We start from the raw sequence: 26,623 nt of genomic DNA, 5'->3' as shown, positions 1-26,623 counted from the left end.
ACAGCAGTCTGTTAAAAAATTGCCAAAATTACACTATTTATCATACCCTGAAACTGTGATATGAAAATTATTGTTGGGATTTCAATTTGACAGTACCCGAACACATCATGTGCAAAGAACACTTCCTGCAGAAAAAAAAAAAACAAAAACAAAAAACAAACATAACCAAAGCTGAGCTTAAAATAGTTGTATTTCATCAAGTGTCTTTATTCTATGTCTAACTCGAATTTTCACAAAAAATAATGTGTTTGCACAAACTAACCAGCATGCATTACAAGAGTCATGCATACTGGTTAGTAATAAATAAAGAACACTCCCTTAACAACTAATAACAATATAGCTGTTTCAGGTTAAGAAAGCTGTACAGTTTTGTGCAGGGTGTGGTGCAAAAATATTAATCTGGATGTGCAAACAGTAGAGCAAATTTTTACAGATGTCTGTCATAATTAATGTTTATATTCTGTCAGCTTAGTCATAAAACAGCCGTTGAGTTTAATCGTTGCAACCTTTGGTGCCTTTTATTTACAATCGTCCGACTTTCTTGATGGGCATTCCAGCTATCCAATCATGCCAAAGGTCAGGATTTCTTGGCCAATGAGGTTGCTCTGTAGGCGGGACTTCGCAGACGTTTCCTCATGTATCATCCTCATCATCCTCCCATGGACTGACTTGTTTGTTGTCGAGCAAAGATGGAGTTCCTTTTGGGAAATCCTTACAGTACGCCAGTGGGACATTGCATCGGTATGTAAGCAGTTGTTTAGGGAGCGACATCGCGTTAAGATTGATGTTAATGTCTCGAAAATGTGTCGACGTTGTGCGGTGGTCATTTACGGCCGTGCTAGCTTTAGCATGCTAACGTCCCTGAATGAGTTTCTACAGCTGGACCGTTAGCCGCCTAGCTAACTAGTAGTGAAGCTAATATCCGCTGTCATTGTGCCAGCGACACTGTTAATTAACTAAATGTGTGTTTTCTGTAATTGTCAGTTCTTATGTTTGCGCTGAAAACATTAACGACTACTATTACTTCTATCTTAAGGATGACTGATAGCTAAGTTAGCTTACAGTTTGCTAGCCACCAGTCATCGTCTTATTCTGTGTTTATTTTCTTCTTCGTGTGTTTCCAGAAAGAGCCACTGATGGCTCCCTGCAGAGTGAAGACTGGACCCTCAACATGGAAATATGTGACATCATCAATGAGACAGAAGATGGGTGAGTGACCACTGAGAATCAATGAATATCTGGTATAGATTAACCCTCTCAGGGACTGTTGGTTATTTATGAGAAGGGAGGGGGTTGTGCAAAAAGAGGGAGGCATGCCAAGTAAGCACTAGGGAAGGAGTTATGTTTTCTACATAACATGACATAGATGTAGTTTCTTTAAAAAAAATGATAATTCAACAGAACCACTTTATCCTACATATCTCACTCAAAGAAATGTTTTTCTTCATTTTTTTCCTGGCTTTTTTTCTCTTCAAAAAATGTTTGTGATATTTTTTTTATTTAAAAATTCCTTTGGGTGTATTTTATTTTGTATAAAAAGTTTTGGTGATTTTTTTTTCTCAAACAATATTTTCAATCCTTTTTTCAGATTTTTTAAAGCAATTTTATTAAAATAACAATATTTGACTATTATTTTTCTCTAACAATTTTGCCTCTTTTAATTTTGGTGATTTTTTTCTTAAAAATATGTGGGTATTTTTTAAAATAAATTTTCAACATTCTTCTCTTTTTTTTGGGATGTATTTTTTCTATTGTTTTTTTTTTTTCAAAATCCATCAACTAATTTTTGGTGGATCGATGGTCATACATCACTCAGGACATTCAAGGAAAAGTTTGGAGCTTCAACTCCTTCCTCTGATATCAAAGAATAGTCTCTTACATGCAGCAGCTAAAGTCTGTCCTATATCCTTGTTCCTGTGCTGCTGTTGACATAATGTATTGCTGCAGCACATTATACTATTAAAGTCAGCCCTGAGAGAGGAAGCAGAACTCTGGCTGTATTTTATGCAAGGCCTCATTGCTTATCTCATTCCTCCATTAACCTTGCGCTGTGTGTTTAAACTGGTGCGTTGCATCCAGGTCTTGTTTGATCAGTGGGTTGTAAACTGCCTTAGGTGGGTCAAGACTGGTGCAGTGTTCTGTATATCAGCAGTCTGATACACCAAACATTGTATATCAGACTGTATATCTTTTGTTTTCATCTCTCTGGGGAATATAAGGGCTGTCGTATGCCCGCTGCTGCAACGGTGACTTGGTCAAAGAATTCAAAAGTTAATTATTACTTCCTCAGAGTTGAACAGCCATGTTGTCAGTGCAGAGATTGTGAAGTCAGAGAATCATTGACATGTTCCAGTGCCTGGTGTTCAGCTGCTTGCAGTTGTGTCCATCATTCTGTTAGTGCCATTCAAAGTGCCCTTTAAAGCCCTTGGTCATTAAGGTCTTGGTAATTGTGTTTTTTCTGCTCGGGCTGACTTACCAATCCATTTAAAAGCTATGGGCGTACTGTGCTATGCTATCCTTGTGTCTTTAATGAGTGTTGTTTTTGTGTGTGTATGTGCAGGCCAAAGGATGCTATTAGAGCAGTGAAGAAGAGGCTGAATGGTAACAGGAACTACAGGGAAGTGATGCTGGCTTTAACGGTGAGTTCAAAGTGGGCAAGAGGAGGCCAGCTATACTTTGTTTACATGTTACAATAGGTATGGACGATATGGCCCATGAATAATATTGTGTTACTTTTAGGCTATATTGTTATAATAAAATGTTAAATAAGGCACTGTTACAAAAATGCATATAGCAATGTCATGACAACATGAAATAAGGTACTGTTACAAATATATATGCATAAAGTAAAGTTCAGGTATTGTCATAATAAAGTTAAATAAGGTAGTGTTGAAGAATATATAAAGTACTGTCATGATAAAGTTAAAAAAGACACTGTTACAAAAAGAAATTATTGTTATAATAAACTTTAAGTCCTGTCATTATAAAGCTAAAAAAGACTCTGTTACAAAAAATACTGTTATAATAACGTTCCATTTTTTAAAAAAATTATGCGACAATTTTTACTCAATTTTGGCAATATAGTAATTTCATACATCCAAGGTGGAAGCGGCCAGAATACAGCGAATATAATCAATATATTGCCCAGCCTTATGCTACAATACTAAAAATGTTATTCATTTCCTCTTATTCTCTACATGTTACAATCAGACCAATATGTCAGAAGTGAAATAAATTGCTACTGTGTTTTTTTTTTAATCTTATGATGTAATGCTATGTAGAATTTGCAAAATAATATGTACGTTCTGTATCTGGTTAGTAAAACTCTTTAACATGCCTGTAACAGGATTTGTTCACAGTCTTTAACATATTCTGACAACAGTTTCTTCTTCATTGCCTCCATCAGGTCCTGGAGACTTGTGTTAAGAACTGTGGCCATCGTTTTCACGCTTTGGTCACCAGCAGGGACTTTGTTGATGGTGTGCTCGTTAAAATCATCTCCCCTAAAAACAATCCACCTACAATCGTTCAAGATAAAGTTCTCGCCCTTATTCAGGTAAGATAACAGTGAAATTACTTGCAACCAGTGTGGTTTGTTGTTCCAATGTCCAAGTAGTGAGTCCTTCCATTTTTCTTTGTTAATGCTGTACATCAGTGTGAGAGAGAATTTGTTTTTCTGATTGAGTCAGTGTGTGAGAGGTGAAGTGGGGGTTGCAGCGTAGGTGTTTAGTAAAGTATGTGTAGGTTTGTCGCAGTCACATAAGATGTCCTATCGTCCCCAGGCAGGGAGCCTCAGGTAAAGTACAGTGTCTCCAGGGCTTCAGCCAGGAGCAGCTCTGGTTACCTGCCCCAGCTCGGGTAACGCTGCGAGGCTCATGTGGGCATCTCTTATTTCCACCAGGGAAACCATGTGATGTATGTGTGCATACAGTCTCTGTGAGGGAGAGGGCAAAACCTAATTGTTTCTTGTTTGTCTCGTCAATAAGAGGTCAGCTGGGAAAACTGTGTGGGAAAATTTATGGCGCAGCACTCCCTTTACACAACAGAATGAGTATTGTTGACATTTCTTTTGGCAAGATGTGTAATACTCGGTTTAACAGCAGACTGTAGTTGTGTTGTGCAGGTTCCCAGCCACTTGTCCCATCTCTCAGGTGTTAATGTTTGTACATTGGAGTTGATAAAAGTGTGCACTGTTAATAGTCCTGAAACATTTAAAGTAATTTTAAGTTGATATATTCCAGCCTTCTTCAGAGAATTGGTTTTGCAATGTGCTTCATGTTGTTTTCATAAACTTCAACCAAAGTAAGGGAGCTGTTATGAAAATAAGCATTTTTGATCAAGCTGGCTTACAGTTTGAATTCAGTTCAGTTTTATTTATAAAGCCCAAAATGACAAATCACAATTTACCTCAGAGGGCTTTATAACATACAGCATCCCTCTGTTCTTGGACCCTCACAGAGAATAGTCATAGATAGGATAGTCCCCCTAGCAGACCAGGCCTATATCAACCTCAATAGGGGCGGGTTCAAGGTAAACCTGAGCCAGGCCTTACTATATGCTTTATGAAGGAGAAAGTCTGAAATCTGCTTTTAATGAATTGAGAGAGATGAGCTCAGTGTGTCATAGGTAGTCCCATGGCAAATAAGGCCTATATCAGGCTCACAAGGAGCTGGCTCCAAGACAAGCCTGAGCCAGACCTAACTATAAGCCTTATCAAAGAGGAAAGTCTTAAGTCTCCTCTTGAATGAAGAGAGAGAGAGAGAGAAGAGAACGATCTTAGTGTGTTTAAAGGAATTCCCTGTTGGACTAGGCCTACATCAGCGTAACTATGGACTTTTTCAAGGAAAGACTCAGTCAGTCCAAACTAAAAGCTTAATCAAAGAGCAAAGTCTTAGGTCTACCCTTAAAATGAAGAGAAAGAGAGAAGGTCAGTGTATCATAGGAAGTCCCCCAGCAGACTAGGCCCATATCAGCCTAACTAGGGGCTGGTCTAAGGCAGTTCTGAGCCAGCCTTAACTATAAAATTTATCATAGAAGAAAATCTTAAGTCTACTCTTAAATGTGAAGTTGGTGTTTGCCTTCTAAACCGAAACTGTAAGATGGTTCCACAGAAGAGGACCCTGATGGCTGAAGACTCTGGCTCCCATTCTACTTTTGGAGACTATGTGATGTGACTGAGTTAAAGACTTTTGGATAAAGAACACCTTTAAAGCCCCTTTGTGCACTTGTTTTTAAAGTGTGTCATGTGTTTGAGCTGCTGTAATGGCCCAGTTTAGCTTTAACCTGCACAGTGGTGAGAGAGAGAGAAGCTAAGGGCTTTGTGGTTTGCTGACTGAATGCATTCAAAGCAGACAAACAGAAATGATCAGAGAACAAGCCTCTTTGACTACTCTGACATCCGTTGCTTTGTTTGCTGTGTCAGCCCTCCCTTTACCCATTGTTTTTTATTCTGTTCAGTCTGTCCCTTTCTTTCCTTTTAACTCTTTTCTTTCTCTGCTTTCTCAAGGCGTGGGCTGATGCCTTCAGAAGCAGTCCAGATCTTACAGGCGTGGTACAGATCTATGAGGAGCTCAAGAGGAAAGGCATCGAGTTCCCCATGTCAGACCTGGAGACCTTATCACCTATACACACACCTCAGAGGGTAGGAGGCATCATGTTCAGCAGCTTTAATGTGTACAGAAGTTTCTGTGCAATGACCAAGTATAATGTGATTATCCTCTCAGGTAATTTGTCACATGCTGTTTTGTTGCTTCTTTCTCTCAGTTGGCATCAGCTCCAGAGGGCGACGCTGCCCTTCATAAGTTCAGCACCACTACTCAGCCCACACCACAGGCTGTCCCACCAGCCTACACCAGCCCTCAGGTCCCCAACATTCATGCTTCTGGATCCATCAATCCTACACCTGAACAGGTATATTGTTACTCCCATGAAACAGAACAGTTGGTTCATATAACTGTACGCACCCCCTAGCAGCCAGCACTTCCCTCAAAAGAGGACATATTCCCACGTTTTCAGGTTTCTTCTGTGGTGCCATGCAACTCAAAATGGCATTTTCTGCCCTTTACCTAAAAGACTAAACAGGATGGTTAAATACTTGATCATTTCTCAACAGTTTATCAATCACTTTTAGATAACTATTGCAGCTGAATATTAGCCTACTTATAGCTAATTGTTTTAACAATTTATTACCTGTAACTATTTGAATTTCTTTTTTTTTTTTTTAGAAATTTGAATTGTTTACTTTTAGCCATTTAAAAAATTCTATGTTTCCTTTAGCTAAATGATTTAAACTGTTATTTTAGTTACCTATTTTAACTGTTAACTTTTGGCCACTTTTTCAATGTTTATTACTTTCAGCTCACAATTTCAGCTATTTAGTATATTTAGTGAACAGTTTCAACTGTTTGTTAATTTAGCTTTTTCATTTTTAATCAAATCAATATTTTATATATTTTTAATTTTAGTTGAGCTGAATTATTACTTTAGCTTTCTCAGTATCCCTGGGGACCTATGCATTACTGTTGGCTGCAAATTTGATCTTTTTTTCGGCCAATTTTGCCTGAAAATAGACTAACTGTAGATGAATTTAACTCTCCCAGATTTGCCGGCTGCGCAGTGAGTTGGACATTGTGCGTGGAAACACTAAAGTGATGTCAGAGATGTTGACTGAGATGGTCCCAGGACAAGAGGATGCTTCAGACTATGAGTTACTACAGGCAAGTAACCACTTATATGTGTGTGCGTGTTTCTGCCTGTCAGTGCATGTGTGTACTTTCTGAAGTGTGTGTGAATAAACAAATATAAAAAACTACCATTTTTAGTTTGAAAAGACAGTGTATAAAACATTAAGAAAACAGTAGACCACTTTGCATACACGCATGTAACATTATGTACACTGTGTGCATGTGTGTTTAGGAGCTGAACAGGACCTGCAGAGCCATGCAGCAGAGGATAGTGGAGCTCATCTCTTGTGTTTCCAATGAGGCAGTGACTGAGGAGCTGCTGCATGTCAACGATGATCTCAACAACATTTTCTTACGCTATGAAAGGTGATAACACACACACACAGATGCAAACATGTATGCACATTCAAATTCACCTTTACCCTGTATGTTTACACAGATTTGGTTAAGTATACTTTGAGCGACTTCCATGTAGTTTCTTTCAATTTGTCTTTCCTTTGCTGCAGGTATGAGCGATTTAGGTCTGGGAGGTCCTCAGCTCAGAGTGTCAACAATGGGGTGAGTTAGCTGTTGGGTGGTTATTCACCCTATGTTTGCATCACACTTAAAACTCTTGGATTACCTGTCTGAAGCTAGTTCTTCCATGTTATGGTGTTTGTTTTCTGCTCATGTTTTCTCACCCTCTGATGTCGGCACTTGTCCGTGTCAGCAGTGTGGACTTGCTTTTTTCATTACAGTGTCTCCAAAGTGCTGTTATTTGTCATTTACCTATCAGTGATTTACCAGATTTACATGCCTAATTAAATGGAAACCCAACAAAGACATTAATTTATTTACTTGAAGTAAATTGCACTTACTTGCACTTCACTATGAAGTGCAAAGAATCATCATTTATTTATTCATTTTTAATATTATGTCTTTCATCGTTTTGCTATATTTCAGTCAAAGCAGAGCTGTTGCATTTAAGTCCTGTCCAGCAGGGGGAAACATTGGCTGTTACAATACAGCAGTCATTGCAAAGCAATGCCGATGATGCCTATGTTTTTGGGGAGGTAATTGAGCTTATTGTATTTAGTCATCCACTTGTGTTGGGCATGCCAAACTTTAATACAATCAACAGTCCAGTCCCAGCTTTGCAGCAGCAGTGCACAACAAAATAGTGCTTTAAGAAATGTCAGTCAGACATGATTGCATCATTGCAAGCTTAGTTTCATTGCTTTATTTGACTTCAAATATGCCTGTTTTTTTACTTTCATCCAACATGTGAGCTTAACTGTTTCCTGATCAGCTTTCATTAGTTTGACACTGTCAAAGATGTACTGAAATACAGTCCTGCCTTGTTTCAAACCCATTCAAAATCTGTCAAAACAACAGCAAAAAACACCCAAATATACATAGAGAAAAATTTTATGAAGCAACACATTAGTTACTGTGGCCCCTTTAAAGGAATCATTAGCCTGCAAAATAACCATTTATAAATCCATGAGTCATGCCATGTTACCATGAATTTGTGAAGAAAATTTTCTTCCACCGAAGATGGAGAACGTATTTATTTATTATTGATTGGAGACTACGTTTAACAACAGCATTATGAAAACATTTGATTTTAAACTCTCAGACAACTCTTACAGTATAATCCAAGTCTCATTTATCCAGTCGGATGCTCAAGAATTCACGAACACGTGACTTTATGCATAAATAAAAACCCTTCAGTATTGGAGTCTGGTTTTGAGGAGAGCAGGGGGAGGTTTCACTTTACCTCAGTTTTGAAAAAGTGACACCCAGGCCACACTACCTGCCGGAGCAGCGTGTGTGCAGTGCAGAACCTATTGTATTTTTTTTCTGCACCCATGTTACCAGGTTAGAGCAGCCACACCTCCTGTGAGACTGGTGCTGCTCGAGCACGTCTCGGCTGCTGCTCTGCTGTGACTCATCTAGTGAATCAGAGTATGACCTATTTTTACAGCATGACATGCAGTTTTCAGCAAAACCAGACAGTGAAAATGTTCTATTGATAGTCATGCTGACATTATACTACATTCCGCTACAGTTGGAATTTCTTTATCTGTCACAGATATTTAAAAAATATATAAATACATCTTGTTAATACAACTTTTCCAGTTTCTGTTTCAAAATAAAAGCCCTCTGATGACGTTTCTGTGGACAGAATCCCTTCGGTTTTCAACACAAGTCATTTTAGTGTGAAATATGGTTATGATTGTGTCGTTGACAATGTAATGGCTGCATGGCTCCTGACATTCTTGGAGCATTGTCTTCAAATTGTGGAAATACAGTAGGTATAGTAGCCAGCAGCGCTGCAGCAGCAACGCCGACAGTGTGAACACCACACCTGGACAATCTGTAGCAATTTGGTGATGTCGTGTCACATACTGCCTCACGCAGGCAGTGTGGCCTAGGCATTAGGTTTTGACATAAAGTTATGTATTTGTGAAGTACTGAGCGTACTGGATAAATAAGACTTGGATTATACTGCACCACTTGTGTAAAAGTTTGCAAACTGATGTTTTGTTTTTAGTTTTGCTGCTGTTTTACATGGTCCCCAATCTATCAATAAATCAGGCCAATGTTTTCTGTGGAGGCATGTGCAGAGTTTCCTTCACAAATTCAAGATAAAACATGAAACCACTGACATAGAAATGGGTAATTTTGTGGTTGACGTGTCCATTACTGTATGCAAATTTGTGTTTCCTAGGATAGTGAAGTAATGACCTACCCTAGTCTGCCTTAATCCGACTCTCATGATCTTCCCCTGACATTCCTACCCTAACCAGTCTCATTCCTGTATCCAAAACCTAACCAATCCAGCCAACAAAGGCAACGAGTAGGGATGGATGATATTCACATCATGGTATTTCAGGGTATTTTTGCGATAACGATTTTCTTGACGATATGACAAAAATACTAAGAATATTTTAACTTCAAAAACATACAGCTTCAACAAAATAAGTTTTACAGATGTATATGTTGACATAAACGTAACAGTTCGCCTCCAAATATTCAGTAAATCTGACCGATCTTTCAAATCTTTAGTTTCTGTATAGAATATAAATAGTACAACAAAGTAGAATCAGCCACAAATAATACATCATAACAGTGGCCAAATACCAAAAAATAGACCCTTGTATCCATAAGTAGTACATGTATCTAGTAAATCTAGGGTCAATTTCGCTCCCTTTTGGAAAAATCATAAATTTCTCCTCTGTTCTTCATGCTGCAACGAATCACTCAGCGCTGTTGATCAGACACCCCTGCAAACACACACACAGCCCTGCTTTTAATTTTGACAGGCTATGTTAAATAACTATTGCACAGTCATGTTTAAAGGTTTTTTTTTTTGTCGTGTGATGAGCGTCACATAGGTTTACATTAGGACAGACTCATAACAGAAGCACCTGATAACACCAATTCCTGCATGCACACAATGACAGAGGGAGATGGACGCTGTGCTGCCGAGCCACTGAGGAGGTTACTCTGAGCGGTAAATCCAAAAAAGGGTCTGAAAAGTCCGGGCTGGTCATACAACATTCAGGACGCCCAGGCCGAACGACACCACTAATTCCACACTATTGATGATGCTCTTGGCCAATAGCAATTTTGCTTTTAGCCATGCTTGTTGTTAGAGTGCAAAGCATGTCCTCATTATGTCAACAAGATGAAATATTGCTATAAGCGCAATATGAATTTTTCTTATCATATTAAAAATTATATTGGTATTATTGTGGAGGATATGATATGGCACTTCCCCATTAATGAGTACTAGCCAGCCAGAGGGAGAGACTGGCAGGTCATTCCTTCGTTATCTTAGGAAACAAATCTGCGTACTGTATGTCACATGCCTGATGCTACTTCACACCTTTTGTACATGTCTTCCATCTCGTCTCTTTATACACTGATTCATATTTTTATGGTAATTCACCCAAATCTGATGAAAAACACGAGGAAAGGGTCCTCTGCTGGAACATACTTCCCGCTTCATTGGGTTTCCAGTTAATCAGACATGTTCTTTCCTCCATATTTGTCATGCCATTACATTGTGTCCCTGCACAGGCATGTTAACGGTATTCACTGTCTCTTCCTTTCTGTTCCTTTCTGTTCTTCTGTTTCTGTGGCTAGCTGAGACAGGCAAGTATGAAAATATATATCAACCTCCCTAAACAGCCAGTGCCACCCCACAGTTGAAACATGGCTAAATAATATGAGCCCTGCCTCCACTTGTATCAGTCACCCCCATATGGCATGTTTTCACTCTGCAGCCCCCGACAGCCAATAATATGATGAAGCTGGAGGCAGACTGACAGTGACTTAAAAACGCACTGTCATGTTGTGTTTGCATCATCTCAAAAAGTTTGGGATTTGCAAAATGCTCTCAATATATGAACTCCTCCAGAGCCCCAAAAATCTTCCCTCCTCCCTTCCTTGCTGTATTTTAACCTTCTTAAGGGGATTGCTTTGTCTTTATAGATAACAGTACTTTCATAGTGAAAGAAAACACAATCAGAAATTTGTGGACAACACTTACAAAGCTCAAAACTTGTCTTTAAGTTTCTATGTTATTCTTCTGGACCCCCTTAAGAAACACGTATTCAGACAGTTACTTCCTGCTCTCCTCAGTTACAGACATTTTCATGCTCTCCTGAAGCTAACCAACATGTTCTCCAGCACTTATTCTTATCATCCACCACGCTCTCATGTATTATTTTGTTTTTCCAGACACAGTCAAGGACCTATCTACTGTATAACCCTGTGTTTCTTTAACTCTCCACTAAAGGATTTGTTTTGCTGCTCATGAGCCAGAAAACCCTAAATTCTCCTGTTAGCTTTTATCTTTAACAACGGCTACAGGGTTTTTCATCAACTCTGTGTTTTTTTTAAAGGTCCTGAGTGAGGCCACAGAGGACAACCTCATAGACCTGGGCCCGGGCTCCCCAGCGGTGGTCAGCAACATGCCGAACGCAGCCCCAAGCAGCCTGCCCCCCACCATCACAGCCCCTGTAGGAAGGCCTTCCTCCCCAGCCACCTTGGCCTCCCGTCTGGCCGGCCTCGGTACGTACACCTTACCTCACGCATTTGACAAAATAATGCTGCTCTTATGATACAGTATACCGCAACTGTCTACGGTACTCATTCGTTACTACCTCCAACAAACATTCAAGCAATGCTGCTTAAAGAGACAGTGAAATAGTTCCATGACATTTTAACAACAAGGTGTGTGCAATATGTGCAATCTATGTGCAAATTATTTGTGTGATTTTTGGTACAGCTAGTGCTGCTTTGTTCATATGTAGTTTGTTTTATTGTGACTGTAAAGGCAGTTATGGGCGCAGCATCTGCGCCCAAGACAAACCACAATAGCGAGATAAATTTTTGCAGCAGAAAAATTAGACTTCTTTCTTCCCATCATTAACCTACTTTACCTTACCTTATATGCCATTCAAACATTTCATTTTGCCAGAAGTAATGCTGGAGTTTTCCTGTTATGGCTGCTGGAGATCATTATTTGCATTATCCTGTTTAAATCAATCTAAAATAAGAAACAAAACAAAATAGCTAAAACATCTACTCTTTTTGCAGCAGAAATCTAAGGCTTTTGTCTTTCCTGCCATCACGTTTAGACTTGTAATGACGCTATTGCGCTACGTTACACGTGGTGTGGTGTAGCACCAGATGAATGAATGATGAATCTGTCACAACCCCTTTGCACTCTACTCATAAAAATAAGCATATCTTAAAAACGAAATAATGTACAGAGTTGAAATAACTTATGGAGCATTGAGAAATATTATGCTTATGTTTCTACATTTAAAAATCTTTTGGATCAATATGATTTTGTCTTTATTTTGTAAAATATGATGAAAAAACATGTCAGACTTTCTTTTTTTAATTTTGATGACACTTGAAGTATGACACACATACTTAAATCAATTATTATGGTTCTGTTCCGCCTTATTAAAAATGTCTTTGCTGTCTCCTACGGTTGTATCTCTGTTGAACTACTACTACTGGTCTACTAAGCTTTCAGAAAGCATGCACAAATACAGACGAAATGAACACAGAGTACAGACAGAACACTGAACACTGGACTTAAATGAGTCCTTCGTGCACAGAAATCAGAGTGATGCTGAGCTTCTCATGTAACTCTCAACAAGAAAGTGAATGAACGTTATTTTGGAAAAACTTTAGTCACTGGTTCTGCACCACTATAGGTTGTTGACCAGTAATTTAGCTAATTTGGTGGCAGCAGTGGTTGAATAATTTTTAGCTTAATGTAAAGTCTCCATAGAAAAGATCTGAACCATTGAAACAATGCCATTACCTTGTATACAGAGTAATTCTGTTTGACACTGTAGACACTCAGGTGTATTTTCTCCCTCCAGACGTGGGTGCTGACAGTGTGAGCAGCACACTGAGCTCTCTGTCGAGCTGTAAGCCTCCTCCTGGGCAGGACGACTTCGATGTGTTTGCTCAGACTAGGACTGGAGCGCTGCCCGAACCACGCAAGACGTAAGGACACAGTCCAAATTTATACCTTGATTCTTCTGTGAATTCATTTTGTTTTCTGTTTCTATATGTAGACTGTAAAATAAGTTTGCTTTTCAGATCATGTAGTTATTCTGAGTGTTCTCTGAGGGTTCCTTGATTTTCAAAACTGTTGCAGATTAATTTTGATCATGTCAGCTCTAGTCATATTTTCAATTATGAAAAATCAGGCAAAGCAGCTTTATTAAAGCTTATTTCTTCCTCTTTGTCTCAGCACTACAGCAGAAGACCATAGTGCGTCTGAGAGCCTTCCTCCCACTCTGGACGTCCAACAGCCGACTGCAGGAGCGGTGAGTCTCAGTCACACAGTTTGGGCTTTAATGTTTTCATAACCACACAAACAACATGTGGAGTGTGTGTTTGTATGTGTGCCGTTCAGCCATAGCAGACATTTCCCCTCATGCTTTAACTCATGCTGTTGGATGCTACTAATTGCTCAGTTAGCTAACAAAGTAAGAAGTTGTTTAAAGTTGTCTTGAGAGTTTCTAACCAAGCATGCAGCTTTTAACAGCAGTATATTAAATGTTCAGGCTACATTTCCAACTGGGCCAGCAGGAGAAACACTGCTGCACATGTTCAGTGGATTGCATACTGCCAAAGTAAACCAGGAAGCTAGAAAACTTTTACAGCATATCCACCTGGTTAGCAACTCCATTGGAATGAACAGGCACCATCTTTGGTCCGCTGTCTATGTATTATTAAAGTCTATGGAAAAAATGCATGAGGATGTAGCAGTTGTCAATTAAGCACAAAGCAAAACTGATAAGGCCACTTGCAAATTGTGTAGTTTACTCCTTTGTTTGTTTTTAATGTAAGTTGTTGCTAAATAAGTGTCAATCTGAGCATCTTGGTGTGCGCTGGAACTTAAATTTCCTCGATTTATGTGTATGGATATGTTCCATTTCATTTTTTTGAACAGACAGTAGTGTCAGATACATTATGTCGTGTTCACATTTTTAAAGACAGTATGTTGGCATCACAGAAACACTGTTGTTCTTCGTGTTCCTTGCTAAATGCTGCCAGCTGCTTTTTAAACCCCCCGTGGTGGGTCGCATATATAACACGCCATCAAAATGTCAGCTGTCCTGTTTATATAGACAACATTTTGGCACTATTACTACCTCCTGTGGCGGCTTGAAGGGGAGACAGCTCTGTCACCCCCATTCTGTGATCGTACCTTTTATACAGAATGGCGATAACAGCGTTTTATTGCTGCTTTGAACAGGCAGTTTAAAAAGGGCGACACACAATTTTCTCTCCATTGTTATTTTAGTTGACTGGGGACCTTTCTTTTCATTTGTGCTCGCCATAGTGTGAATGACTTGCGCGTCATGCTGCTTGTTGTGTTACCCTCAGTTTATGTTACTAATGGAGTATGGCTGGGAATCGTTCTGGTGAACTTTGGTTTACACATCGTTACATTTTGGTTTACAGACTGCGTGCACTGAACCGTAATCCCTGTACTATGATGGTTTAATATGAATACACAAACCTCTACAGCTTTAATTACTAACAAGACTCACATTCATTTTTTTCTTGTCAGTTGTAGTGTGTGCAGCTTTGTCTTAACACTTTAATGTCCAAGTGAGTGTCATGCTTACGAGTCTGAAAACTCCACCTAAACATGTCTGCTGTGCTCTGTAGATATGTTTTCTGTGTAAATGAATCTAATGAAATGATAAACTTGGTGATTGCTGGCTGCAACAAGCTGCAGCGCTGCTATTTTCATCTTCAACAGCTTTATACTGCATTCCCATGTTCATCAGCTCGAGTCATGCTCTCCTGCACACCAACATGACTCCTCATTATCATCAGTGTGTGATGTGTCACACCAAACATTGACCTCCATTTCTTTATTTTTTTCCTCACAAAATACTTGATTTGAGTTACACTGAAGTTCATTTAAGTCATATTTTCTGTTGTTGTTTGGGATGGGATTTTTTGTTTCTTTTGTGGCATTGCTGCCCCCCCCCCTCCCTCGGCCACCTCTTGATGCTGCCCCGTAGGGTGTCGGAGGCCAGTCCTCTGTCATGGATGACATAGAGGAATGGCTGTGTACCGATGTGGTGAGCCCATCATGATTTTTATTTCTGCCTGCATTTCTCTCTTCCTTTCTCTTTCCCTTTTGTCACCTTTATCCCCTTAAAAAATAACACATTTCTCTTGCATCACATTTCCTCACTTTCTGACCAGTCACACACTAATATCCCAGTTCACTTTAAGTTACTAAACAGTGTGTTTTGCGGACAAACTGAAATGAGAAAACTGTGTAAAATGAGCATGAGGTTTTCAATGCAGATATATGTTGGTGTGTACCCAGTGGACACATTGTCAGGTGTAATCTGGTCATAGTCTGGCACTAAAACGTTGTGAATAACTAAATACACCTGGTTGCAGCACTGACAACCAGAGAGAACGTTTCTTCTACTGTGGGAGATTTTTAGTTTTAGCTCTGCATTTGTGTAAAATTGATCAAATCGATTCAACTTTTTGATGTGACAAAGGGGAAAAAAGCACAGACTGTATAAAAGAAGTGGGTGTAGCCAACATGACGCAAACCATTTGTTTGTGAATGACTGTTTCAAGGCCTTTAGCGTAGCGTTTTGACCGCTTCAAGTCAAACAGCATCCCAGAGGGTGAAACATGAGTCAGTCGCCATAGACCCCCATGTTAAAATACTCAACGTAACAGCAGAAATACACGTTAACTGCCTGCTACAACAAATGGATTTGATCTTTATAGCTAATTTCAACTTTCATGACAATTGTATAAGGGGCAAATTTTCATATAACCAGGGTTTCCCACAGATTTATTTATTTGCGGCAGCCCACCACGATTAAAACATCTGCCACCACAAATAGATTTTCTATTTAGTCAAAGGTCAAGGTCAGGGTGACCACATAAAACATATTTTGGCCATAACTCAAGAACCTTGGGTGCCCACATCGAAACTGGGCAACTGTTTAGATCTTGTGCACTCCCGAGGGGAACATGTGTGTAAACTGTAAGCGCAACTTGACTTGTGTGTGGAGGCATCTAATTGTGTGGCGATATATATCTAGTTTTGAACTTTGAACACTTTATCCTTCACTGTTTCTATATTTTATGATCACTCTGTTGTTTGCTCTCTGATGTTTTTCTGAATGCACTTTGTAACCTTGTTAGGAAATGCCCTGTAGCTCACCTGGTAGAGCAGTTGCCCCATGTACACAGGCTGTGTCCTTGCCACTATGCGTTCAACTTGGCCCTTTGATGCATGTCATCCCCTATAAATAAAGTTTATTATTATTATACTATAAACCAATGCATGACGCCACAGTAGCTGTGTCCATTATTTTTGCAGTCTGTGTGTTATCGTTTCATTTTTCTCTAAGTGTAACCATGATTTAAGAACTTAACATCATGGGGTATTGGCGAAGACTTGAGTCGCCCCCTGCTGGACATGAGTGAGAATAGCGCTTTATGGCACCTAGCACTGGCTTCACTTTTCAGAGCAGGAGGCTTTGTCCACTTCTCTTTTACAGTGTGTAGAAGAAAGTCAAATGCGTAATTTTGCATTTGTGGTCCAGAACAAAGCGGCACAAGAGTTCATGCTCATTTTACACACATTAATGAGACTGTGTTCCATTAATTGAGTGGTTAATATGCAGGTGTTCTGGTTGGGAAACAACTGTTGGGTTTGTTGTGATTATCCTTGTGTTTTCTATGAATTTGCATCAATGGTAAAGGGTTTTCCAAAATTATTTGCACACTTTTCAGTGAGTGGTAATAAAAGGTAAGTGGCTCCTTGTTATCAGTGGTGGAAGAAGTATTCAGATCATTTATTTCAGTAAAAGTACTAATACCACACTGTGAAAATACTCTGTTCCAAGTAAAGGTCTTGCATTCAAAATTTAACTTAAATAAAAGTATTTAAATATATTGAAAAAAGTCAAAATTGTGTAGAAAAAACACCCACAAATCTCAAAAATAGAAAATAAAGGGAAAAAGCTCAAATGTTCATCAAAATAGTAATTGCGATTTTAGATTGATCAACTGATTGATTAATCAACTAATCATTGCAGCTGTAGTGGTATACACTGTTTGGTAATTTAATTTATAACATCATTATCATTGTCATTTTTTATTAGAAAAAGCAAAAATCTTCATTGTAAAGTAACTAAAGCTGTCGGGTAAATGCAGTGATGTTAAATGTACAATATTTCCTTCTGAAATGTAGAGTAAAAGTATAATGTGAAAAGAAAATTCTCAAGTAAAGTACAAGTACCTCAAATTTGTTCTTAAGCACAGTACTTGGTAAATGTACTTAGTTACATTCCACCACTGCTTGTTGTATAATGACACATTTTGGCACAGAAGCAAAACTTGGTTTGCAGTGATAGAGCTTCAGCGGTCACCTCCCAGATGTGACAGTGTTGTCTTTCTTTTTCACCAGAAAGGAGATGAGGGTGAAGAAGGCGTGACAAGTGAAGGTAGGGCGACATAAAAGATTTCCTGACTTGTGTCCAGCTCCATTTGATCCTCACCTCCTCTCACATTGACTCTTCCTCTTTTTCCTCTGAATACCCAATGCCTCCAGAGTTTGATAAATTCCTGGAGGAGAGAGCCAAAGCTGCAGAGATGGTCCCCAGTCTACCGTCGCCCCCCAGTGGTGATCCGGGCGCCACGCAGGAAACCCCTAGCCGCAAGAAGCCAGACAGGCCGGAGGACGCTCTGTTTGCCATGTAGACCTCCCACTTCCTGTCCTCTGTTCCTCAGACCCCAAGCAGCATCACCCGAGGACAGACTGACCGACACTAAAACACATCCAACACTATTCAGTCACATTACAGAGATCTGTTCATGCTCTACTCATACGAAAAAAGGGAATTATTCATGATTTCTCACAAGAAAGGGATGACCAAACCAACGGCCTATTTTTGATAAAACAATGGATTGACGAAGAATCTCCCTCCGCCTGCTGTGGACTGCAGAGCTTCATGTTGCAGCTAATCCTAAAATAGTTTTATAAAAGAGAGTTCTGCTGTCTCCGTCATTAGTACGAAATCTTACCCAAAGCCCCCAAAGCATGCATCAAAACATTTTTACGAGTAAAAAAAACCCGACAGAAAGATGCTGGTTGTTCCTGCAGAGATGTTCGTTAGCGGCAGCATCACTGAGGATATAGTTTTGGTGTTTGTTTCGGCCCGTTTGCGAGTCAGTGCGAGTTGTAAATCTGTAAATGACAAATGTCCAGTTTATGAGTCGTGTGTATATTTAAGCTACAGATGTATGAAAGAGATGTTGATTTATCGAAAAAGGGTTTATCTTCCAGCTGCTCTGACAGACGGGATGTACCTCACTGGTGTCAGGGAACGTTAGACATCTGATCATCTAATTCAAAAGGAAGAAGAAGAAGAAGAAGGGAATGTAGTTTATGTGATTGGCATAATTGCGCACAAAACCAACAAATGTGCCCTTTTTACCCTCCGAGAATGCTGCGTTCACATGGGATGAGGGAGACCGCACACTGTCGTTTTTAGTAGATGAGAGAAGGATACTGAATTTAGGAGAGACTTCAAGAGTTTGAACTTTTAGCCGTCCCCCCAAACAGAATATTATCTCACTCCTTCACACGTGGAGGAACCAATTATTACAGAAATAATACAGGGTTCCCATAGTCATTGGAAACCTGGAAAAATCATGGAATTCCACTAGAAGTTTTGAAAAAGTCCCGGAATTTGTTTTTTGTGTGAAATTGTCACAGTAATCTTCCATGAAAAACCAGAGAGAAGACATAACATTGCTCTAGTGTGTTTCGTTTGATGTTTTGTTGACCAGGACTTACATTTCCCTATTTTTTTTCCACTGCGTTCCGTCTTTTCACTAATGTATGCTGGCTAGCTAGAAATATATCTGAAGTTGATATGTTTAAAAAAGCGAGAGTAGACAAGTAAGACGTGGGAACCCTGATAATAAACAGGAAATAATTTTGTTGAATACATTTTATTTAGGGCTATCAAACAATTTTTTTTTTTTTTAACTGTCGTTAATCGACAAACAAACAAACAAATTGTAGTAGGTAATCAGGATTTGTCAAATTTTTCATGGCATGTTTAAAATCGATAAAATCCATAATTCCAGATTTCCAACACTTGACATCCATATTAACAAAGTTAGGCAATTCTTACCCGAGTGTCCTGACTGGGAATCAAATGAAGGCAAAGAAATTGACTTTTTGATCCTGACTTTGAGATTTCTTTCTTTCAAATTAAGTGCTGCACTGCTACAACAGTAAAACCAGGACTTAGAGGGAGGAAACACTTCAGAGTGCTGATTTTGTCAGATACCTCTTTGTTTGAAATATGCAGGACTGCACGGTACAAAATGTGCAGCTTTTTTTTTTTTTCATACACATGACTGTAAGACATATGACTGGTCACGACATGCCAGCCTGAGGACGTCCCTTAGACCAGAGTCTTTCACCATGTTGCCCGCAGTCAGTTTTACCCAGTTTGCAGCGCTGTAGTTAACGTCTTGGATTTAATTTCATCCACAGGTCTGTGGCGATTCTTTGGCGATGCGGTTACCTGCCGACATCAGTCTGGTTAGCTGCATCTGCGTGCTCAGCTTGTAGGTGGGAGCTCAAACTCAAAGCACTTTGGTGATATCTTGATTCTCTTTGACATAAGGTGCAGATTACTTTTGACTTGTTGACTGAGTTGTCTGGCAGCTTTTAAACTCAGTAGTGTTTTATGTTCCATCACAGCTGCAGCAGGAAGCTGCTGCGGCAGCTCGGCTACAACTTTGAAGGCGTGGATGTATTAAGAAAGCTTGGATACAGCACTGAGGCGTTCATTCTTAAGAGAGCTGCTCAGTGGTGCATGAAGGACTAAATGCTCTGTTTCTGCAGTGTAAAAGTACCATTTCTGTGATATCAAAGCATTATAGGGCCTATAGAGCATGCACACTGTGATTGAGCGGGTAACTTCCACCAGCAGGGTGACTGACTTCCAGTTTAGCGCTTTGCTAGCTGGACTGACTTGAATCTTGTGACGCTTTTCCACTTTCAAAATGTTATCAAACTGAATGGATTGAATCTTGATAGTGAAATGAGTCATTCTGCTGAGGTTTTGATGCTCACAAAAATGTATCTATTGATTTATGTCTCTTTCACAGTTTAAGTCGATGTGAAAAGGTCTTTCTGGGCTCCATTGCATCATGTGACGGAGTAATTCCACTTTCGGCCACTGTGTAAAGCTTGCTTCAAAGCCCGGCGCTCTTCCTAGGGGTTGGTTGGAGGGACAAAATAGACGTGTGTTACAATCATATCACGATAAACGTGTTATCACTGACAGCCCTAGTTTGATTCCCCTCATTGTAAACAATTCAACTTTAGCTAAGAATTGGGGTTAGACCCTAACCCAACATATCATCGAGCATGTTTTGTTTTAGCGTTCTGCCATTTTGTCAGACTGTTTGTTTTCCCGTCCAGGTGTTTTGCAGCTGTCTGATTCCACGTGAACGCAGCATTAATCACACTCGGTAGATTTCTCGTTGTAACCGCAGTTGTGAGATTATTTTGCTGAGATTTTATTCGCCTAAAGCTGCTGTCTGAAGTTTTGCAGGATGCTGAATTCCATCTGCTGAAAACTTTTAATTAATCTAGTTTATGTAATCAGATACTTTGTGTCATGACTTTACCTGGGTTGAGTTCACAGAGAGAAGTGGTGTTATTTTGAACCGAATCCCAGTCAGAGCTGGAGAGTTTTATTTGTAGGTTTAACTCCTTTTTTTCGCTGAATGATTTTTGTTTTAAAAAATAGAGTTTAGAGGACCAAAACTGTGCTTTCTCCTGGATGTGGTAATTGGGTTGTCTGTACGTGATCCGGTCCTTTCTTTGACTCAGAAGCTTCATCTCCAGGGATTTAATGAGACTTCAATATCACACTACAAAAAGCTGTTTGCACACTATGTTTTTCGTGCATTTTCTCCTTTCTTGACATCTTAAAAGGCTCTGACCTTTTTCCGACGTGACATTTGTTTTCAGAAATGAGCCGACTGCAGACGGAGCACTACAAATGAGACATTTATTTTTTTTTTTTCCTCTCCCGACGATAATAATAAATGTTCCACAATCACGACGAGCTGAAAACAAGCGTGCACTTTGACAGCCACGTTAGCTTTCAACCCCTCCTGTAAATGAACCAGATGTAATTAATGTTTGGAGTGTAGAGATAATTTATTCAGCACTATTTTTTTGTCTTCAGATCAGTATTTTGAATCATTTTATCGTGCAGAAGGGACAGGATGAGAAAAAGAGTTTTAGTGTTTTTGTTAACAGAGTTCAGATTTTCCTTTTTATACGTCGTCGCTGCTGCTGTCTCACGTATCTTCTGTGTTCTGTTTATTAGTCATGTGGATCTTGTTGGTTGAATGTGTCCGTGAAAAGTAAAATGAGATAAGGGCAGAATCACAGTTTATCTCATGAAGGAGTCTTCTTTTTAATAGTTTCACTCTGACTGACATGCGCACGACTAACAGACAGGATTCACATACTTTGGACGATGCATCAACATTGCACATTCTGAAAGGGAAACCTCCTTTCTCCTTGTTTTAGTGTTCAGTGTGTGTGTGTGTCATTTGCTCTGTATCTCAGTTGAAAAAAGAAGCCTCCAAATGTGTGTTTTAAAGAAAACATGTCTCCCGTTTGGATCAGCCTGGTGTGTGTGTGTGTGTGTGTGTGTGTGTGTGTGTGTGTGTGTGTGTGTGTGTGTGTGTGTGTGTGTGTGTGTGTGTGTGTGCGTGTGCGTGCGTGTGTGAGCTCTCAGCACACCGTCAGTGAATCTGTTCTGCAGAGGAACAGTCTGTTTCTTTGTGTGTGTCTGGATGATCTGAAGAGATGCTGATAACGGAGGCTGTGCTGTGTGACTGCTACTCTCCTCAGTTGCCTCATCTCTCATTTCTCTTTGTGTTGTTTGATGCATGAACTCTAATAAAACATTAGCAGTGTCTTGGTGTTTGTTTTGTCTTTATTTTGTTCCATTTCCTGCAGCCGACCGTCTCCTTAGCACGCCATCCGTCGACCGGCTCCCTCTCTTCAGATGGTAATATCTGCAGCTGACCTGCAGTAAACCCTCTGCGGAGGCCCCTGGGCCCCTCACCAGGGGCTTCCCCATTGGTCGTCTGGAATCGCCTCATCCCACAACATGGCCCCTCACATTGAGCCTTGGCTGCTGGAGCATTTTCCCGGGTCAAAAGAAAGAGGGGCGTGTGTCTGTGTGTACGTGCGTGTGTGTGTGGGACAGCAGACTGGAACCGACAGTGCACGGGAGCAAATCAGACCTCATCGTCTCCTTAACAAAAGAGCTGCAGGATTTCTCTCTAACAGGTAAATGTTTATATTTTCAAGTTAAATACATAATGTTTTATTTTTTTTTATTTTGGAGTTGTCTTTAGGATGTTTTTATTTTAGCTAGGGATAAATGTCTTCAAATTTGAGTGTAATTCAGAGAACAGATCTTGTTACACTTGTACAGTAGCTGAGGCTCCATGTGCTGCTTGTTAGTGTCAGATTTTGTAATGCACTGGTTCCTGACTGGTCCACAAATAAATCAGTGACCACGTATTCAGTTTTATTTGAGTGTGTTTTTCACAAATACGTTCACAAGTCTTTTCAAATTAAACCTATGACCCACCTTTGGGCCGTGAACCACCAGTGTAATGTTGCTGTGTGTGTGAAAATGTGTTACTGCTGTGTTGATAGTGAACAGTGATGTGGACAAAAATCTAAAAAGATTTAAAATCCAAAAAGTGTGCATGTTCTTTTTGTCACCTAAAATCAAACACAGACACATATTAATATTTCGGTGAGTGTGGCATTAACCCTGACATCATGTCATCTTTTGCAGAGGCCTGTGCGCGTGGAAAAAACAATTCACCACAGAGCAGAAATACAGAGAATCCCCTTTTTCTCAGGCTCTACTTGTGAGAATGATCCTGTGTGATTCCCTCCGACATGAGCGGTCAGTGAGCACACCCTGCTGGTTGGACTACAGAACCTGATCACACACGTGTCATAGGTCAAACGGTCAGTCTGAGATGCCCAGAGATTTTTTGTAAAAACAGACATCTGCACCCCCTGTAAAGCAGCATCAAACTAAAAATAACTCCTTGATATTAATTCATCCACCAAATGCTGTCCAGAGCTGCGGTGCATTGTAGTTGCATTGCATGTCATGCTCACACAGTGCAATGGATCTGCTCTGCAACACAGAACTCGGTCATGAAACAACTCAACGTGAGCACCAACAAGTCACTTTGAAAATAGTCTATAATTATGTATTCTTAGGGACTGTTTGTTATTTATGAGTGGGAAGGGGTGGGGGTGTAAAACAGGGAGTCATGTCAAATATTTTTTTTTTGCTCTGGGGAGGGGACTTATGTCTTTATTTATGCTCAGGCATTCAACATGTCTGTATGTTATATTTATTATGACCACCCAAACCAGGTTTGTAAGGATTTTCATTTTGCATAGGAAAGTAGCATTTCTTTATTTTATTTTCTTTATTTTTATTTTTATTTTTTTTTGGTGATAACTCAACTCTGTGCTGTTTGCTGATTGCATTGTCGCCAATATTTTTAATTTGGTGTAATTATTGCGGAGGGAGGTTTAATGGAGGTATAAGAATGATTTCAGTGTCTTTTTTTTTGCAGGTATTTTATGGCTGTTTTTAGACAGAAGTGCTGAGAAAAAGTTGAGGCAGGGAAGCTGCATTTTGGTTTGTGCCTTAATCTTCTCAATTCTTATCATTTATTGTTGATCACTTTGACAGTTCAAATTGCTTAACTTCTCCCCTTGATCCTATTTTTCAGATTCATCAAGAGGAGATATTTTTACAGTGCCTGTAATCTGTGTGCTTCCATTTTAGTTCATCTTCTGGAGTGGAATTCAGAGGCATGTTCTTTTGTTATTTCTACTCTGTAGGTCAAATGTACATGTGCATTATTTATTTGATGTCTTTAGTTACCTCTTACTCTGCAGATATAGATTAATACAAAATATAATTGCAGTCTTCTTCTTCTTCTTCTTATTATTATTATTATTATTATTATTATTATTATTATTATTATTATTATTATTATTATTATTATTATCAGTAGTAGTTTTACTATTGTTATTTTTAAGCTGTGTTTTAATGCGTATTCTTCTGTACTTTTACTTCGAGGTCCAGTCTGTGGGATTTATTGACATCCAGCGGTGAGGATGCAGATTGCAACCAACTGAAACTTTTGCCACGTGCCAAGAGTTTATAAAAACCTGCGTCCACATAGCATTTTGCCCCAGCGCCTGTGTCTTTTTTCACTTGTTACCTATGAGGAGCAGTCGTATGTGTCTACCTCGACAAAAAGCACCGCGTGCAGCATCTTTTTTCAAAGCACTCCTTTTGACGCTTCCACTTGAACTCTCTGAACTTTTCAGAAAGGTGCTGGTGATGTCACTATCACTCCTTTTGCTAGGCTACTGTCACAGCAGAGACAGAAACATTCATTTGTAGAACATCAGCTGGCAGACATTGGATGTTGTAATTTTCTCACCTTCCATTGCAAGCTTGCCGTATAAAAAAGTATATTATTATTTTTTATTTATTTTTTTTATTATTATAGATGTAAGAAATGCTTAACGGTTCTATACTGAAAAAAATCTGATTTCCATGTCTTATTTATTATAAAGCAAATGTAGATGCGGTATAAATATTATAAAGGTCTCAAAATGCTCAGACCACAAAGAAACGTCTGAATTCAGAAAGTTTGTCTTTAAATTAACCATCAGGATTTGAATTTGTGATGTCACAACAAAAGGCTACTATATAAAAAGTAGTTTTAAACATAAACATAAACATTATAAATGAGTCGCTGTAGACAGATTCACTGTGATGTCGCACTAAAAATTCTCAGTAGACAACTGGCTTGTTTTGAACTGTAGAAATCTGTGAAATAACTTTTTTGTTTTGTTCTTTTTTCATTGTTGAGTTAAACACGGCGGGTCCGACCGACCTGACGTTTCTGGTGGTCATCAGAAAAGGCAGTGTGACAATAAGGTAAAATTGTGAAAAAAAGTTCTAAATATAGCATGCACTTAAACTTAGATACATTCTTTTAGGTGGGACTTTTTAAAGGTGGCTAAAAACGAACTAATTAAGGTAGTGTTTACTCACAACTGTTTGATTTTATGTATGGAGCGGGGGTTTTCTACCCAATGAAGTTATTGTAAACAAACATTGTGATATTTGTCTGTATTTTGCGTTGTATATGACAAACTGAGTGTAAACATATTCTAGTTGAAACCCAAAATACAATTATGAACCTGAATATGGGCAGAATATGGGACATTTAACACCTTTGCTGAAACTTTCGCACAGCTGAAGTGCACAAATGAGAGGTGACAAATTTCAACAGATTTGTGGCAGATTCTTGAGCTGTTATTTCATTTGAATGTCAGGCCCTTTCCTTTATTAAATTTCCTTTTTTTCCCATTTTCTTTGTGGAATAAAAACCCTGGTGGTGTCCCTTCAAGGGACATCCCTCTAACGGCCCAAATGTAAACACGTCTCCTGACTGCCAGTGATTGACGTGTTGATTTTCTCATTACTGACACACACACTCACACACACTTGAAGCCATTTAAAAATAATAAGAGCATATTCCAGCCTTAAACCTGCAGCCTCGGGCTGTTTCGCTGATCTTCATCAGCTGCTGGATCACACCGTCTTATTCATCCTCCTCCAACCACAACACATTCATATTTATCTCCTAAACAAGCTCTCAGGATTAAATCACCTGTTTGTGTTTATGATTTATTTTATATTAACGTTGCAGATCAATGCTTTCCCAATTTCCTCCACCTGCAGATCTGCAGTTCGTAGCCCTGAGCTGCTCATTTTACCTGCAAACTAAATAAATCCCCACACTCCTGCAAATGAGAAATATTACTGTGGATGTAATTATAAACAAGATGTTGAAGCATTAAGTAGAGTGAGTAGTTTAATGGAGGCCATTCACGGGGACTCTGTGTGTGTGCCAGCAGCTACAGTCTCAACATAAATCTGTGCGCTGACTTTTCGGGCCTGACTGCTGCCTTGCTTTCTCTTTAGCTGCCTCAAAAGACCCCCGGAGCCTCGCAGCACTTTATGCTAAGTTAATTTACCCAAATATATCCGCGGCATCATGGCCGACCCCCCTCCCACCGCCCTGCTATTCAACATCAACAACTTTGTTAATGGAAACCTGCTGATCCATAAACGTTTGTGCCGCTGCAGACGTTAGCTGGGGGGCAGTTCACATATGAATGTTAAAAACGCGCAGATCGATGAGGGCCATTTGCAAAGAAGGCATAAGGTGTG

General features: G+C 39.5%; 1 protein-coding gene across 2 annotated transcripts; it reads left to right on the top strand.

Annotated features, from left to right (window-relative positions):
* Nucleotides 1–605: 605 nt before the first annotated feature.
* Nucleotides 606–22,232, top strand: tom1l2b (target of myb1 like 2 membrane trafficking protein b). Of its 2 annotated transcripts, XM_042507534.2 has the most exons (15): nucleotides 606–741; nucleotides 1,125–1,209; nucleotides 2,561–2,639; nucleotides 3,407–3,556; nucleotides 5,507–5,641; nucleotides 5,764–5,910; nucleotides 6,600–6,716; nucleotides 6,916–7,049; nucleotides 7,190–7,241; nucleotides 11,579–11,747; nucleotides 13,079–13,205; nucleotides 13,456–13,531; nucleotides 15,248–15,307; nucleotides 17,677–17,713; nucleotides 17,821–22,232. In XM_042507534.2, exons 1-15 carry the CDS (start codon nucleotides 690–692, stop codon nucleotides 17,967–17,969), a joined length of 1,569 nt encoding a protein of 522 aa, XP_042363468.2. In that variant the 5' UTR covers nucleotides 606–689; the 3' UTR covers nucleotides 17,970–22,232. The 2 variants fall into 2 exon arrangements, with proteins under 2 accessions (XP_042363468.2, XP_087925951.1); XM_088069825.1 differs by lacking the exon at nucleotides 15,248–15,307.
* The last annotated feature ends 4,391 nt before the right edge of the window (nucleotides 22,233–26,623 follow it).

Source organism: Plectropomus leopardus, chromosome 19 (assembly GCF_026936395.1).
Source record: "Plectropomus leopardus strain MGB_pleo_1.0 chromosome 19, ASM2693639v1, whole genome shotgun sequence".
Taxonomy (NCBI): Eukaryota; Metazoa; Chordata; class Actinopteri; order Perciformes; family Serranidae; genus Plectropomus; species Plectropomus leopardus.
Note: the sequence above shows the minus strand (reverse complement) of the source record. Positions and strands in the feature narration are given on the sequence as shown.